We start from the raw sequence: 17,084 nt of genomic DNA on the forward strand, positions 1-17,084 counted from the left end.
GAGACGGGGTTTCACCATGTTGGCCAGGCTGGTCTCGAACCCCTGACCTCAGGTAATCTCCCCATCTCAGCCTCCCAAAGTGCTAGGATTACAGGTGTGAACCACCGCATCTGGCCCAAAACAATTTTCAATAAGAAAATGAAGTTGAAGACCTACGCCACCTGACTTCAAGACTTATTTACAGCTATAGTAATCCTGACAGTGGGATATTTGGCATAAGCACGGACACACAGATCAATGGAACCGAACAGAATCCAGAAATAGGCCTGCACGTACACAGTCGATTGATTCTTGTCAAAGGTGTGAAGGGAATTCAGCGGAGACCTGGTGCTGCAATGACTGGACGTCCACAGGGAAAGGAAATGAACCTTCCCGCTACCCGAGCCCTTCTGCAAAACTGAGCCCAACACGAACCGTCCACCAGAACATCAGAGCAAAAACTCTAAGACTTTCGCAAGAAAACACCCACATACAGACACACACACACACACAGAGACACACACACACACAGACACACACACACACATACACATACACACACACAGACGCACAGACACACACACACACACACACAGACGACACACAGACACACACACACACAGACGCACAGACACACACGCACAGACACACACACACAAACACATACACATACACACACACAGACGCACAGACACACATACAGACGCACATACACACACAGACACACACACAGACACATACACAGACACACACACACACAGACGCACATACAGACGCACACACACAGACACATACACACAGACACACACACAGACACACACACACAGACATACACATACACACACAGACGCAGACACATAGACACACACACACACAGACGCACATACACAGACACACATACACACACACAGACACACACAGACACACACACAGACGCACACAGACACGCACACACACACACAGACACGCCACACAGATGCAGACACACACAGACACACACACATACACAGACGCACACACACATACACATTAACAGACACAGACGCGCGTACACACACAGACACACAGACGCACACACACACGCACAGACACACGCAGACACAGACGCACAGACACACACAGACGCAGATGCACAGACACACACACAGACACATACACACACACACACACAGACGCACACACACACACACACAGACACATACACACACAGACGCGACAGACACATACACAGACACATAGACACAGACGCGCACACACACACGCACACAGACACATACCACAGACACACAGACGCAGACAGACACAGACGCACACAGACACACACATACACACACACACAGACACAGACACACAGACACAGACAGTGTTGCCCCATCCCGGATGGGCAGGAATTCACACAGAGACACAGAATTTTAGGTAGACAAGGATTTCTCGAACAGGCTACAAAAAGCACTAGCCATAAAATACATTAACATATTGATCTTCATCAAAATTTAAAACTTCTGGCCTGAGAGTCACCATTACGATAATGAAAAGGCAGGTTGGACTAGGAGACAGTGCCTGCAATACACATATGTGAACTTACTTGCAAATTATATAGGAAACTCTTAAACTCCAATGTTTAAAAAATGGACAAAAGATCTGAAGACATACGTCACAATAAATGTTATATGAAGTATCGCTTATTCAACCTGTAACATGCTCAGCATTATTGACCATCAGGGAAACGCAAATTGAAACGACAGCGGATGTCATTGCTATTCCACCCGCTAGGAAGGGCTGAAACGTCCGGCTGCTGTAAGGGCGTGGGGTGCCTGCCGTGCTCACCGGCTGCTGGTGGGAGCGCGGCCTCATGCAGCCCCTTGGCATCATGCATTCAACCGCACGGCGAACAAAAACCATGACACACGGAAATAGACAGGATCTACTGCTGTACGGTTCCACGCACGAGGATCCTATGAGAAGCAAAAGGGCAGCAGGAGGCAGCAGGGTGGTGGTCCCGTGGGGCCAGGGTGGGGTGGACGACCCCACGCAAAGAACCCCAGGGTAACCCTCCACAAGAGGGAACTATTCTGTATCTTGATTGCAACATCGCCCTTGATCATACAGCGAACTCACTGACGGCACACTTTACACAGAATACAAATACTTCTGGTTTTTGTTTTTTGGTCGGGGACAGGGTCTCGCTCTGTCGCCCAGGCTGGAGTGCAGTGGCGCAATCTCAGCTCAATGCAGCCTCTGCCTCCTGGTTCAAGTGATTCTCCTGCCTCAGCCTCCAGAGTAGCTGGACTACAGGCGTGCATCGCCACACCCAGCTAATTTTTGTATTTTTAGTAGAGACGGGGTTTCGCCACGTTGGCCAGGCTGCTCTTGAATTCCTAACCTTAAGAGATCCGCCCAGCTCAGCCTCCCAAAGTGCTAGGATTACAGGGGTTAGCCACCATGCACGGCCAATACAAACACTTCAACAAGGAAAAAAGGCGGGGAGGAGAGAACAATGGCCTAGACGGGCCGCACCACAGATGAGCCACGTGTACAGGATGCTGATGAAAGCTGCTACACGGTCCAGTGCGGTGGCTCCCACCTGTAACCTCAGCACTTTGGGAGGTTGAGGCATGAAGATTGCCTAAAGTGCTGGGATTACAGGCGTGAGCCACCACGCCCGGCCACCCTGTCTCTATAAATAATTACAAAATTAGCTGGGCATAGTGGCACACAACCGTGGTCTCAGCTCCTCGGAAGGCCTGAGTTGCAGGGCTGTTGGCCCTTCAAAGCAAAAGGAACTCTTCACCCCCCACCCCTGCAGCCAACAGCACTCCTGGGTCTGCCCACCTCTGCTTGGGGCTTCCTCTTGGGCCCCATCCTGTCCAGGCCAGGGATGAAGGCACCCTCTGCTCCCCGGGTGGGGGTGGGGGGTGGGGGGTGGGAGTGGCGCTCTAACAGTGTGGACGCCCCCTTCCCAGGCCACGAGGCAGCAGTGGGGGGAGGATGGTGCGATTTGCACACCTGGCAACCCCAAGTCCAGCCCCTCTTCCCGCTTCTCTCTGGGAACCCCAAACAACAGTCCTGAGTTTTGAGCTGCTGGTGGGAGCGGCCTCAGACACACAGCCCTGCCCCCGACCAAGCAGAAGTGCCTTCTGGATGGGTGACGGTGGTGGGTGGGTGGCTGCAACGGAGACCACCATAGCCAGCAGCCCTGGCCACCTGGGTTCTGTGGCCCAGGGATGGGAGTAGTCCACCCAAACCTGGGTGTTCAGCCAAGGGTTGGACGAGGTCAGCGCTGACCTTGCAAGTCACCCTGAAAAGGGTGGGGCCTGAAGCAGGCCTCTCCTGATGGGCAGAGCCAGGATGCCAGGATAGATGTGCTACTGTGTGCCAGGACCCATGCCCAGTAGCATCTGTCCAGGGTCCAGGATGTGGGCAGCTGGGCTGAGGCTGGATGGGAGGGTCTCCCAGAGCCTGAGCAGTTCCAACTCTGCCTGTTTTGCCTGAGTTCAGGCCGCCCCATGGAAGTGGATACCGACCTTAGGGATGGGTGCCTGACCTTCATGCCCCGCAGACAGGCACACAGGGGACACCGGGTGGACCCCAGAGAGGTAGGGGTAGGGGGGGCAGAAGGGAAGGGGAAATGCACAGGGTCACCTGCTCACAGGCCCACAGGCCCTGCAGCCAGAGCTGTCCCCTCCCCAAAAAGGGTTACTGTCCTGGACACATAGGCCCTGTGGCCAGAGCTGTCCCCTGCTGGGAAAGGGTTACCGTGGAAGTGTGTGGCTGGTGTCAATACCCAGGCGTGGCTCTGTCTCCGCCAGCCACACAGAGTGACATCTACCAGCTGCAATTAAACATCTGCCCGCCCAAAGCCACTGCAGAGGGCGTGAAAAGGACGGCCAGGCGAGCCCCGTCAGGCACAGGAAGGGGTGCGGGTGCAGGTCCGGGCAGCCCCCTCCCCTTCAGAAGACAGGAGAGAAGCCCCAGCATGGCACTACCCCTTCCCTCGCTGTGCCCTCTGCGAGCTCCATTTCCCTGTCCCTGGACCTCAGTGGCCTGCCATGCCGCAGGTGCCTGTCCTCAGCTTGGGCGACAACGGCCACCCTCACCATGACGAAATAACCGTCAGGGCCCCGTGCCGTCCTCTGCCCTGGGGTGAAAGCAGCAGCCGTGCCCATCTCGGCTGTGCTGCAGGGACCTGTGGATCCAGATGTGCCAAGGAGACCACGGCAACAGACCCCTGAGGGCAGCTGGGGAGCTCCCACCCCAAGCCCAGCTGCAGCTGGCACTGCTCACCAGACCTGCTGCCTTGCCCAGGGAAGTCCCTGGCTCCTGGAGTCACTGCTGGACGTTCAGGTGCCCCCGAGCCCTGAGAGCCAGCAGGAACGCAGCCACACCCTCTGGGGGAATGAACGCGGGTAAGGGAGGAAGGGGGCCTGAAGAGGAAAGGGCCTGCTGCTCAGGCCACAGCACCACCAAGTCCTGAGGCTCGGGCTCCCTCTGTCTGGCCCACCTCCTGCTCTCTCCAGGGGCTGGCCCCTGACTCGTCCCCGTGGTCGGGGGGGGGGTGGGGATGGGGGTGCAGGGGAGGCAGAGGCAGGCATTTCGCAATCTCTAGCTCAGATGCACGGCCCCTGACGAGGCGAGGCAGGCACGCCCGTGCTTCACTGTCCGGGAGGTTTCCCCATCAGCCAGAGGGGAACTGCACTGGGCGTTTCCCTTCTGCTGGATACGATGTTTTTCTTTCACCCCTGGGTGCACCCCACCCCCAGCTCATCTTACTCCAGGGTCTCCCATCGCTGCCGGCCACAGGGCCAGGAGGAAGGTCCCTGCCCGCCGCAGGGGTGATGGCTTAAGGCCCGGGAGGGCGCCATGAAGTGACTGCTGCAGAGATGAGGGCTGGTGGGTGGGAAGCACTGAGCGGCCCGAGCCAGAGTCCACCCGATGGGGCCTGCCTCGCTGGGTGTGGGGGGCCTGGACTCGGCCCCATCAACCTCACACACCCAACACAGAGCCTTCTCAGCAGCTTCACTCCTCACTGCAACAAATTGAAAACAACCTAAACGTCCTCTGATAAGACCCTGGATAAATCAAACGTGGCGCTTCCTTCTGACGGGTGGCGACGCGGGACCTGGAGGAAGGGAGGAGGCACGAGACTGACGCTGCGTGGAGACCCTCGCCGTGAGGCCACGCAGACCATGGGACGGGGGCTGCCCTGGGGTCGAAAGGCAACTAACTTTATCTGTAATATTTTGACTTATTTCAAAAACAAGAGAACAGCCCTAGAGAACAAGCTGTCCGTGGTTCTTAACACGAGACACGGTGGAACAGGCACACGCATTACCACACGCCGAGGTGCAGCTCCGGGACCCTCAGCAATCACTCAGGCCCGCCTCTCACTCGACAAGTGGGGAGACTGAGGCCAGAGAGGAGGAGCTCAGCCTGCAGGAACCTTAGAACACGCTGGTCCTACCAGCCCAGAGACAGCTGCCCGACTCCACTTTTGCACGGCCTGGCAAGGGCAGCAGCCAGCCTCCTGCATGGGTATAAGGACGTTCCCCGGACGAGCCCAGGGCACGGAGTACGGGGAGCACGGGGCACAGGGAGCCAGCACCCAGGGGCAGCTCCGGGTCAAGGGACGGCCCCTCCCTCTACCTGCTCCCCCCATGGCACCGCCAACCCAGCACACCCAGCGACGCCAGCAACGTCACAGCCAGTAACCTAGATTTTAACCAAGAAATCACACACCCCCTTTCTCTGTCCCACTTATGGGCTTGCCGAACAGAAAAACCACGACAAGAAACCCAGACTGTGGCATCCAGAGCCAAACTGTATGGTAGGTGGGCGGGAGCAGGCCTGGCCTCCCAGCCGCCCACTTTCCACCACGCTGGCGTCAGCAACACCCGTGCAAAGGCAGAGACTGCCTCGCAGCACCTGCGGCCTGGACAAGGCCCTGCAGGAACACGGCCTTGGGGGCATCCCCACCCCTCAGCCCCAGCAGGACTTTGTACCTCATCTGGTCGGAGTACGGGGGAGTTGGAGGGAAGGACTCGCCAGGGCGGCTGCCTCCTGTTCCCACCCAACACACATCCGGGACTCCACAGAGCCGCTTCCTGGCTGCTGTCCTGCCTGCTTCCCGAAAACCCATCAAGGCAGTTGGGCTTGGGGGCTTCTAGCTCATGAAGTCCAGGTGATGTGAGGGCTTAAGGCTGACCTAGCACCCAGGGGCAGATGCATAGGACAAGTCACAAGGCTTCACTGTGCTTCCAGCAAACCTGACACCCAGCCCTGCTTTCCATTACCCCAAACACACCGAGGCCCAAGGTCACACTGGAGCAGCAGGGGGCTGTGCAGGGAGGACCCTGGGAAGAGGTGTGGACACGTTGGGTCTATTTCCATCTCCATAGTGCAGCTTCCTGACCTGTCGGCAGGGCACTGTCTGGCTGCCATCATTAGGGGAAGTCCTCAGGGACTGCAGGGGTGCTCAGCCTGTCTGGGGTTCTGCCCTGGGACCGGAGCCCATGGACAGAGCCCGTTCCCAACAGGGCCCCTGGGTGGGCCTTGGGAGCCTTCCCCAGCAGCCTCTGGCTGGTCCCCTGCCTTCCCCAGGGCCGCTGTCAGCAGGGGCAGCGGGAAAGTACGCACGGGGCGGACTCCCCGGAGGCCTTAGCCAGTCGGGTCCACAAGCACTGACATCCTGTACGGCCTCTGTGGTAAGCCGGAGCCCAGTGTGCTCTGCCCTCGGGAAGGGCCAATTCAGCAGCTAGCACAGGTCTCAGGAAAAATCAAGCCCTACCTGCTACCACTAAACAAAAACAAAAGCTGTGAAGCCCAGATCTAGATGGCCTGTGAGCTGGCATTCTGTAGGATTCATGCAAACACAGCAATGTACATTTAAATAAAGTGCGGAGTTCTCAGGAAGATACCACGGAGCCCAGAGCACCTGCTGCCAAAGCAGTGGCTTCTCCTGCAGGCGGAGAGGGAGCCAGGTTGGCCAAAGCAGAGGCTACCTCGCTGTTCTGGCTGTGCTGGCACATGCTGCACAGGGATCCAGCTGACCTAGGGGTCCGAGCTGGTGGGTGGTCCTGGCCCCCTCTGCCCCCAACCAGCACTGCAGGAGGGGAAGGGCAGGGGGGGAGTCCCATCAGGGCACGAGGATATGTGTGGTGGGGTGGAGTCCCCATGCTGCCCCTCGGGGCCCACCACCTGCCCGCTGCTGGCACTATGCGCCCCCACCCAGGCCCAGGCCACTGCACACAGGCCCTGCATGCAGACCAGCCAGGCGGCCAGCCCAGACACACAGTCAGGTTGCGGGGACGCCCGATTTTGGGCACCAACTGTGGGACTCTGCCCAGCAAAGCCTGAACGGTCTCCAGAGGCTGTAACCCAGGAATCTCAAATTAGGGCAACCTGGGTTTGCGGGCCCCAGGAGGGGGAGCAGCCCTTCTTGAAAGAAAGGAAGGGGGAGAAGGGAGGACGATCACTCACTCGGCTCAGCGCAGCGGGCACTTACTGGCCCGTCCCTGCTGTGGGGCCTGGAGAGGTGGTGGCAAAGGGTTGAGTTCAGGGGAGCCTCTGGACCTCGCCAGGTGAGGTTAAAGGGGAAGTAGGCGGGTCCTCCCAGACACCTTGTGGCGTCAGGCCCTTCACAGATGGGGAATGTGAGCTCTCGGGCGGGTCCCTGGGCCACAGACGCCTGAGTTTCCTCATCTATCCAGTGGAGACAAGACCCTTCCTACAGGCTGGCAATCTCCCAGGAGTTCCTGTCTCATCCAGCACCAAGTCTGAACTCCCTGGTGAACGGAGCTCTGCCACCTCCTCCAGGCTTGGTGGGGGGCTCCCCTGTGGCCCCGCAAGCCTCCAGCCCAGCGGCCTCCTAAGCCGCCCTGGTCCCAGGCATGCCCTGCTTCCCAGCCAGGTGGTGTGGGGCTCCACCCCATCGCGCATTACCTGCATAGCTGCCAGAGGCCTTGATGTACATCTGGCCGTACTGCTCCTCCACCATGGTGTCGTAGGCCTCATCGTCCTCCTCGTCCTCCTCATTGTGGTACGAGGTGGGGCTGTCGGTGGTGGGCAGGCTGCTGGCGCCCGGACTGGTCCGCTCCCCCTGGGGGTAGGGCATCTGCTGGATGCCAGGGATGAGGGTGGCCAGGCTGGGCACCCCGTAGTAGGAGACTCGGGGCAGTTTGAGAGGGGCTGCGCCCGCCGCCACCGCAGCCCCTGCGGCCACCGCCACGCCGTCCCGGGGCCCCGTCTCCAGAGGACGCTTGGGGGCCAGGCCTGGGCCGGCCGGTGGCAGCTCCATGGCTTCATGCTTTACGCGGGTCAGCAGCGGGATGGGCACCGAGGGGGACACGACGTAGGGGGCGGCGGCGGCGGCCGGCTGCAGCTGGTTGCAGGGGCTCTGGGGCTCGGAGCCGGCGTCCTCGATCACAGCGGTCTGCGAGTCGCAGTGGGGCGAGCTCACCTTGAACATGAGGTCGGTGCCGCGCTCCACGATGTGCTGGATCTGCAGGAAGCCGGCCGTGTACATGACCACGAGCTGCTCGCTGGCCGTCATGGTGAGCCTGCCCGTGTAGCAGAAGGACAGGATCTGCTGGAAGCAGGCGGGCGGCACCGAGCCGGGCAGCTCGAAGGCGTTCTTGCTGTTGCCGCTGAACAGGTCGCGAAAGTAGAGGCTGCTGGCGGCCAGCACCGCCCGGTGGGCCTTGAAGGCCTGGCCCTTGACCACGATGGACACATCGCAGTAGAGGCCCAGCAGGCGCTGCTCGTTCAGGCAGCCCAGCACTGTGTTCCCGAAGTTGGGGATCTCGATGTGCAGCATCTGAGACATGGCGGGCGGGCAGCGGCGGGGCTGGGCTCTCAGCGCGGGGCGGCCCTAGCGGGGCTCATCTGTGGGGGCAGGAGGCACGTGGTCAGTTCCTCCAGGTCCAAGGCTCCCCGCTCAAGGGGCCATTCCCACACCCGCCCCCTCCTGCCACGGGCTTACAAAGAGCGAGCCTTCCCCACGCACCCTTCCCCACGCACCCTTCCCCACGCACCCTCCCCCACCCCTCCCGGCTGGGACACTCCAGAGAAGGAACTCGGGGTCTCCCAGACGCCCTGGCAGAGGCGCAAGAGGGCCCGGCCAGCACCGCTGCAGACCCCCGGGGCGCTGCCCGGCAGGAGTGCGGCCCCACCACTCCCAGGGGGCTGCTCTTAGCGACTCGGGCTCAGCAGGCGAGGAGGAGCGCAGGCCCGAACCTGCCCCGGGACAGGAGCGGGGGGGATGTCGGGGAAGACGGGGGCGCCTCTGGGCAGGTCTGCAGCCACTATCCTTCCTTCAAAAAAGTTCCAGCCCGCACAGGAGCTCCCGGGAGGGGCCGCGCCGGAGCCGTGGGGAAGGAGGGAAGGAGGGAAGGAGGGAAGGAAGGAGGGAGGGGGTCTTTGGAGCTGTGCAGTTTGCGGTTTGCTTTTTCTCTCTTCCCTCTGAGCAGCCTCACAGAGGGCCCCTGGGGGGAAGGCGGGCCAGTGTCCCCTCGTCCCCCCGAGCCTCCCGGGCAGGTGGGGAGGGGCTGGTGGTGCCGGGAAGTCCGCTGAAGCCGCGTCCACTCCTCCCCCAGCAGAGAGACCACCCTGGGCGCGCCCGCTCCGTTCTCCGGTGTTCTCCCGGCTCGGACCAGACCCAGGTTCCCGAGCCGCCGCCAGAGCAGGAGTTGGGAAGCCTGTCGCAACCCCACTCGCGGACGCCCCCCACCCCGCTCGCCTCGCTCCCCTCGCGGGCCAATCCCGACGGCCCGGCCCCAACCCAGGTGACTACAGGGGTCCCAGCCCTCGCTGGGCTGCCCGGACCCCGGGGCTGGGAGCTGGGGAGGGCGCCGCTGTTTATCTGGTGCGCACTCCGGAGGGGGGCGGGGGCGGCCCAGAAGGCGCCGGCCCAACTCCGCAGGGCCGCACAAAGGCCGCTGTGTCCCGCGGGAGGAAAGTGCGGGCGGCCGCAGAGGCGCCGGGCGGCGGGAGGAGGGCGGAGCCACCGCGCCTGGAGCTGGGCAGGTGGACGCGCGCCGGGGGCGGCCCGCAGTGCCCCCGCTGCGGAGAAGTTGCCGGCCGGTCGGGAAGACCTACCTTCCGCCGCTGCGGCCGCCGGCCGGCACTGCCCGCTCCGCCTGGCAGGACAGGCTTCCCGCACGCAGCCCGCCTGCCCAGCTGCTCCGCGAATGCAGCAAACGGAGCGGGAGCCCTGGGGCGGGGAGGGCGCAGGGAGCCGGCAAGGAGGAGGAGGAGGAGGAGGAGATGGTGGAGGAGGAGGAGGAGGAGAAGGAGGAGGAGGGCAGAGCGCCTGGGCGCCGGGCTCGCGGCCGCAGCTCAGCTGCACCCAGGCCGGCCCTCCCGGGCAGCGCACCGCATCTCAATGAAGGGGCCGGATGCAGACGAACGTTCCGGCGGCTCGGGAATGAATAGCCGCCTTTGATTTGGGAGCCGAAGTAAATGCCAGCTCCCAGCCCCGGCTTTAAAAACAGTGGAGTGTTGGTGCCAGAGGAATGCGCGGCCCCGGGTGCTGGTACGAGACAGACTTTTGATGACTCACTGCAATGCAAACAAAGATGGCAGAAATACTGTACAGTAGTGGAGAAATGCTTCCCGGTGCCACGGCAACTGAGACAGCCTGGAAATTTATGGTGCAGTTTTGCATATGAATTACCCAGTAAACTGCCTCCCGGCCTTCCAGGACAGCCCCAGTGTCAAAGCATTTAAACTATTCCAAACAGTCTGCAGAGCTGGCAGAGCTGAACTCCTCCACCGCGGGCGGGGAATGGGCAGAGGCGCTGGGGGAGGGGGGCAAGGGGTCAGGACAGATAGGGGAGCCAGGGAAGGGGAGGGGAGGTACAGCAGAGGGTGAAGAGAGGCACAGAAACGGCAGGCAGCGGGTGGGCGAGGCAGCACCCCAGGTCCTGGCGGCCTCAGAGCTGTGTCCTCTGCCCAGGCGGCAGGCCCGGGAGTCCAGCCGCAGCACCCCTCCCCATCCCACTCCCAGCGCCCTCCTGGCACTTTAAGAAAAGAGCGACTTTGTGGCCGGGCAACCAGGAGCCGGAAGGGGCAGCCCCGCCGAGAGGTCCCAGCAGAGGGCAAGGCGGCCGCCCCACTCCTCCCGCACACTCCGGGCTGCGGCCACACAGGCTCCTGGCGGACCCACTTCTCAGCTGACATCAGCTGCACCTCCTGCCCAAGGGGTCCACAGCATCTGACCGTTATTGAGCCTTTTCCTGGGAAAGGGCTGCTGTGCAGGACTTGTGGTGGCCCCCGGGCGCCTCAGAGAATGTGCACTTCCTCCTGGGCTCACACCACGCTGGCTGCGTGGGGCCCTGAGGCCGACCTCTGGATTGCACAGCCTCAGTTTCCCTGCCACCGGCGGTGACCCCCAGGAAGAGAACATTCCACCCAAAAGAAGGGTCCAGGCTCGAGGCCGTTGAGGTGAGCCCCCTCCTGCCTGGCCAGCTACCTCCACCACTGTAACCCTGGTAGCAGGATGCGGAGGTGGCCGGCACAGGCCTGGTGGGAGGCAAGGCGACAGCGCCCTGCCCCTCACTCCCGGCGTCCCTCTGAGGCATCCGGAGACCAGAGAGAGGGCCATCTGGTTCCTCCCTAGTCACACACTGTGGGTTCAGTTTCTCCAGACCAGACAAAAAGCCGCTGAATGGGGACGGGAAGACATCCAGGTGCGGGGAAGCTGCCGGCAAAGGCCCGTGGAGGTGGCTTCGTGCCTAGTGTTTTCTGCCTCCTACGGGGGGCTGGTGACGACTCCGGGAGACTGGGATGGGGGCGTTTACAGAAACATCCCCACTTGGCCACACAGAAGAGCTGGGCTCCCCGGGGCTAGGAGACGCAGGGCCCAGCTGTCACCCTCCCCGCCACACCCTCCACCCTCAGGTCCCCACTTAGTTGCCGCCTCCTCCAGGAAGTCTGCCAAGTGCCCTCAGAAGCTCGGCAAGGGCTGAATGCTGGACACAGCCCGGGCAGGGAGGTGCAAGAGAGGGGCCTGTGCAACACAGCAACACAGCACAGAGGGCAGAGGCCCCTAAACAGCTCCCTTCACAGACCCACTGCGCCCACCACCAGGAGCCTCCCAGAGAGCCCATGGCTTCTGTTGGGGCAATTTCACCCCAAGGACGGGGGTAGGGATGTCTGAATCATACAGGGGCTCTTGTACCGAAAGAGGGGACAGGCAGGGGCCAGCACAGTGCACCGGCTCCTGGGGGTCCCAAGAGCCTGGGCTGGGCAGGCCAGCAGCCAGGGCTGACAGAGAGAACAAGGGACAGTGTAGGCTCTCAGCCTGGCCCTTCCAGCAGCAAGAGGGTCCTGGCCTGTTGGCCAGGATGAAATCCTAGGTCCCGTGGGCACCAGCCACTTCCTGTAAGGACGCCGCAGCCTCAGATGCTGAGCTGCAAACTGGGGTTATAATTTACCCTCAGATGGTTCCTGGGGGTGAATGGAACAATGTTTGTGAAGCCCGCGGCTGGAGCCTCGCACACAGTAAGCCGGTGATGCCTGCGACCTGCTGTGACCTGGGCGGGAGAGCAGCTCTCAGCTGGGCATCCAGGTGGGCGTCTTAGCACCCTGCCCAGTTCGGCCTGCATCCACACCTCAGGAGCGGGAGCCCCAGGGCTGGGGGCCAGACCAGCTCTCCCAGAGAAGGGACCATTATTCCCTTTGAAGGTGATGGGGCCGTGTGGTCCCTGGGGATCGAGGACAACTGGAGCTCTTGCTGGCTTGTCCTCAGGCCACCTGCCTGGTGAGGCTGCAGCCCCACGGCCCAGCCTGCTGAGAGCCGGACAGGAGCTGGTTTTAGGTTACTTTCTTGGAAGGCTCAAGAACAAAGCTGAACTTTAGGAGAAAAGAATAAAATAAAGGCTTGGCTCACGCCCCCAGGGCCAGGAAAGCGGACACGCGGGGGCTGACCCTCCTACTGCCAGAGAGGAGGGGGCCGAGGGCCCAGGTGGGCCCAGGGACATGAGCAGGGCTGTCTGCTGAGGAGGGCAGGGCCAAGCCCTCGTCGGACACCAGGGCCTCTCCACCCTCCCCTGCAGATTCTCTGGTGACTCAGTTTCCCCACCACTTTGCTTCCCAAGCCCATACCTCCTATTGTTTCCCCTCCTCGGTGAGATTCACCACACTCATTCACTTATGGAGAGTTCTGCAGAGCCAGGCAGAAAATCAGAGGTCGCCAACTTTGTTTACCCCGGCCATCCTCAGGATTGTGGCACCAACGACCCTTGCTCTCAAAATGCCCTTCATCAGAACGGAACCCACTTTGGAAAACCTCTGTAGATGACCCAAGGCCCGAGTCCAGTCCCTGCAGCTGTGCCAGCCTTGGGTGCCCCACCCCACACAGACACACACAGAGGAGGCTGGGTTCCTCTGAGCCCACAAGCCTCCCTGAGGAATAAGAAAATACGGGTAGCTGCGGCAGGGAGGGGCGGGAGGTCTCTTCTCTGCAGAGCCTCACTTGAGGAAGGCTGAGATTCAGGCCAGGCTTGCCCTGGGGTTAGGGGTTACCGACCGTGATGAGCCTCATGCCCAGCAACCTGCCGGTGGGTGAGAGGAGCCCACGGGGAGGACAGGGGCTCACTGGAACTAAAGCCTGATGCACACACAGGGGTTGGGGCAGCGTCTCCAGAATGACCCCCCTGCCTGAGTGTCGTCCTGGCAGGATTCACACAAGAACACAGGTTACCAGGTTGGTGCCAGGCCAGGGCACCTGGGTCCTGGCATCTAGTGCCCAGCAGCAGAGGCTCCAGCAGGTAGAAGACCCCTGAAAGCATCCCCCAGGCCAGAGGACAGGGACAGGGACCAATCAGGCAGCCCAACAGGAGGAGCCCCTTTCCGGGGGCCCAGCCAGGCAGCTCCATGGTCTGAGGGCCTCACCCAGAGTCCCCAGAAACCCTGCCCCCTCCACCTCCAGATTGTAAAGCACTTCCTAAGCCCAGCACAGTAAACTAGAGGAATGCAGCACTGAATTTCTGCAGGATCACTACAAGCAAGGGGAAGGGAGGCGAGAGAAATTAAATTAAATTAAATTATCTTGCAGGATTTAATTTCACCAATCTAATAAGAGGTTCTGGACCTCGGCAAATGCACAGCCGTTAAACACGTGGCAGAGGAAGGAGAGAGGTGGGACACGGGAAACGTTCTGCGGAGGGGAGAGCCCCTCTACCCCCAGCCCCGGCCCCTGGTGAGACCGCCTGGCAGTAAGTGAGGACATCTCCTAAAAGGTCAACGGAAGGCGCTCCTGGAGCGTGACATGGTGTGGGGATGGGGCGGGCCTGCTGTACCAGCTGCTCTGGAGTCAGCAGGCGCACACGGGGTGTCACAAATACGAACACTGCCTGGAGGCTGCTTCTCGGTGGACTCTGCCCGCCTCGGAGCAACGCCTTCCCTGTCCCACACAGTGCAGGCTCCAGGAGGACTTGCTTGGACCCCATACCTTCAGAAGAGGGGCCCTAGGGAGGACAAGGGGGCAGCAGGGGCCCCGGAGGTTAACCCTGGCAGAGGGTAGAGGCTAACCAGCTCCGGATGTGCCAGGGCCCCAGGGAGCTGGGCGTGGCACCAGCTTAGCCTTCAGGTTTGCATTAAACTTTTAAGACACCAGAAAGCAGAGCTGGGCTGCCTGGAGGCCTGGCTGCTAATGGAACCACCAGCTCCAGGCAGATGAGATACAGGAGCTGCGGGCCAGTGCCCTCGGTGGCCAGGAACTCCCCCCAACCCCGAGGCCCCCATACAAGCCGGGATGGCGTGTGCCGTGTGCTCACCTCCCCACTACTGGACACACAGATGAGGAAACTGAAACCTCACAGTCGGGAGGCAGCTGGGCCAGGCCCCTAGCCGTCATCCTTCCTGGGAGGTCTCTGGTCATCAAGTCACAGGAGCCAGAGGGGAGGCCTGGCCCTGCCCAACAGACCCCGGGTAGCAACGACCCTGCCGGGGCCCCAAGGACTTTGCAGCAGAGAGGAGAGTTGCACCCAGGAAACGGGCACACAGGCCCCCAGCTTCAGGGTCACAGAGGTGCGGGGCGTCTCCAGGCTGACGGGCCCCCTGGGACTGTCACTGTTGCCCCGGCCTGGGAGGCGGAGGAGAGCCGTGCAGGGCTGGGCCCAGGCCGGGCTCTCTCCATTCAGCAGGGTCCCTAGGCGGCTTCTACCCCAGACCACAAGCCGGGGCCAGCATCAGCCGTGAGAGCCGGCAGTAACTGCACTAATGAACATCTGCCTGGAAGCTTTCTTCCCAGATGGAGAAGAGCAGTACTCCAGGACCTGCAAATCCACAATTCCGTGTATCAGCCCTTCCTCTGGGGTCAAAGCCAGGGACACGGCAGGGGGCCTCTGGACAGCACAGCCCCCAGCCCCCACACCCAGGGTGGGTCTCCAGCAGCCAGTATTTCGTGGGAGGGCTGGGAAGATGCTCCCAGCACAGCAGCAGCAGGCTCTGCGTCCGATAGGGCCTTGTGGGGTGCCCATGGCATTGGCCCGAGGGTCTGGTCCAGGGGCCTGTGTGACTGAGCCGAGCCCTGCGCTTACGGGGAATGACCCAAGCAGCCACGGCTCCCCTGAGGCACGGCCCCTGGCCAGCGACACGCTCATCTCTAACCTTCGCTTGCAGGATATTCTGACTTTCTTCTGGGTGAGGACTTGGGGGACAAACACGGCACAGACTGGCAACAGGGATGGCTCAGAGGAAGAGAGTGAGTCGCAGGGTGGGGAGGGATAGGTGGGGCTGGCACAGCTCCTGTTGAGCCTCCAGACCCACCCCGCGGACCCGCCCTAGCCAGCAGACCCACTGGGTTCACACACCGTGCGATGCTCCCTCACACCACAAAACATTCTAGAAGGTTTCCAGAGAATTAAGCTGTGTTTTGAAAGAGCCAACAATCTCCCTCACCCGTATTTGTAATTTAAATAACGTAAGCTTGAAGAGCGTCTCCCTCGGGCACAGTTTAATAACTTAAAAAGCCAGCGCCAGCTCCAGCGCAGGGCCCCCTCCTCCCCCAGGGCTGCGGCAGGGTCTCCCCGGCAGCGGGTGGCCGGGTGGAAGCTGAGATTGAGGCTGCCCAGGCGGAGCGGCCGGGAGGGGAAGGACCCTCCTTGGTCGCTCACCCCCTCTCTTGATGGCCTGGGGCAGCTGTGACCTGATCATCACTACTGGGGCCGGGGGTTGTGGAAGCTGTCGGATCCCAGGCACCGGCGGTCAGAGGTGGGCACTGGGAGGCGGTCTGGAGTGTGCTGGGCCCCGCCGCTGGTCACCCAGCCCATTAGAGACGGCGACTTCGCGGCACACTCTCATGGTTAATATTCATAGCTCTCCTCATCTGCATATCATGCCATAAATAGTCGAGGCGAGGTAAGACACAAAGCTCCCCTGCATTTCTAATTATGCTTAAAACTCTCATGTAAATCAGAGCGACACAGAAACACTACATCAGCCGCTGGGGGGGGGGGGGCGCCCAACGATGCCTGGAGCCACACGCCTCTGGGCCCTGGCAAGGGTGCTGCCGGTGCCACCTCTGCCTGGAGTTGGGCAGCAGGGAACCCAGGCTATGTCACTGGGGTCACCAACCTCACCGTGCCTTTGCCCCAGAGGGCGAACTGCAGGGCAGACACTGGCAGCACCTCACAGTCGCCTCCATCCCTGCTCCACCCCGCCCTGCCCGGTCCCCACCGGCTCCCAGTGCCTGGCCCAGGCCCTTTCCAGCCAGGGACCTGGGATCACATCTTCAGCGGTCTCCGGCGGAAGCTGCAGGCACCTGCTTAGGAGGGGGCTCCGGAGGCTCCCCAGGGCCCTGGCCATCCATGTTTTACCCCTTGGACATTCACATCTGGGACCTGGGCTTTCTCAGCTCTTCAGAAAGATGGGACGTTGGATACACACGGACATAAACATGGGAATGACGGACTCTAGGGACAACAGGATGAGGGAGGGAGGAGGGCAGAGGCTGAAAACCGACCCACCGGGTACCATGCTTACCACCTGAGTGACAAGCTCAATCGCAACCCACCTCAGCATCGCACCATGCACCCAGGTGACAAACCTGTACACATATCTCTGAATCTAAAATCAAAGTTGAAAAAAGGACAAGATTCAACTCA

General features: G+C 61.3%; 1 protein-coding gene across 3 annotated transcripts in view; it reads right to left on the reverse strand.

Moving 5' to 3' along the window:
• The window catches only part of NACC2 (NACC family member 2), a 47,783-nt gene extending 36,997 nt beyond the window's left edge, over positions 1-10,786 (reverse strand). The window contains exons 1-2 of one of the 3 annotated variants that reach the window (XM_031654701.1): positions 10,072-10,786; positions 7,918-8,859 (exon numbers count right to left, since the gene is read on the reverse strand). In XM_031654701.1, the coding sequence (XP_031510561.1) occupies positions 7,918-8,800 (883 nt within the window). In that variant the 5' untranslated portion in view covers positions 8,801-8,859; positions 10,072-10,786. Of the gene's footprint in view, positions 1-7,917; positions 8,942-10,071 lie in introns of those variants that run through there. The other 2 variants (XM_017949487.3, XM_009187857.4) reach the window with 2 other exon arrangements.
• Between the last annotated feature and the right edge of the window lie 6,298 nt (positions 10,787-17,084).

The sequence above is a fragment of the Papio anubis genome, chromosome 13, assembly GCF_008728515.1.
Source record: "Papio anubis isolate 15944 chromosome 13, Panubis1.0, whole genome shotgun sequence".
Classification (NCBI taxonomy): domain Eukaryota; kingdom Metazoa; phylum Chordata; class Mammalia; order Primates; family Cercopithecidae; genus Papio; species Papio anubis.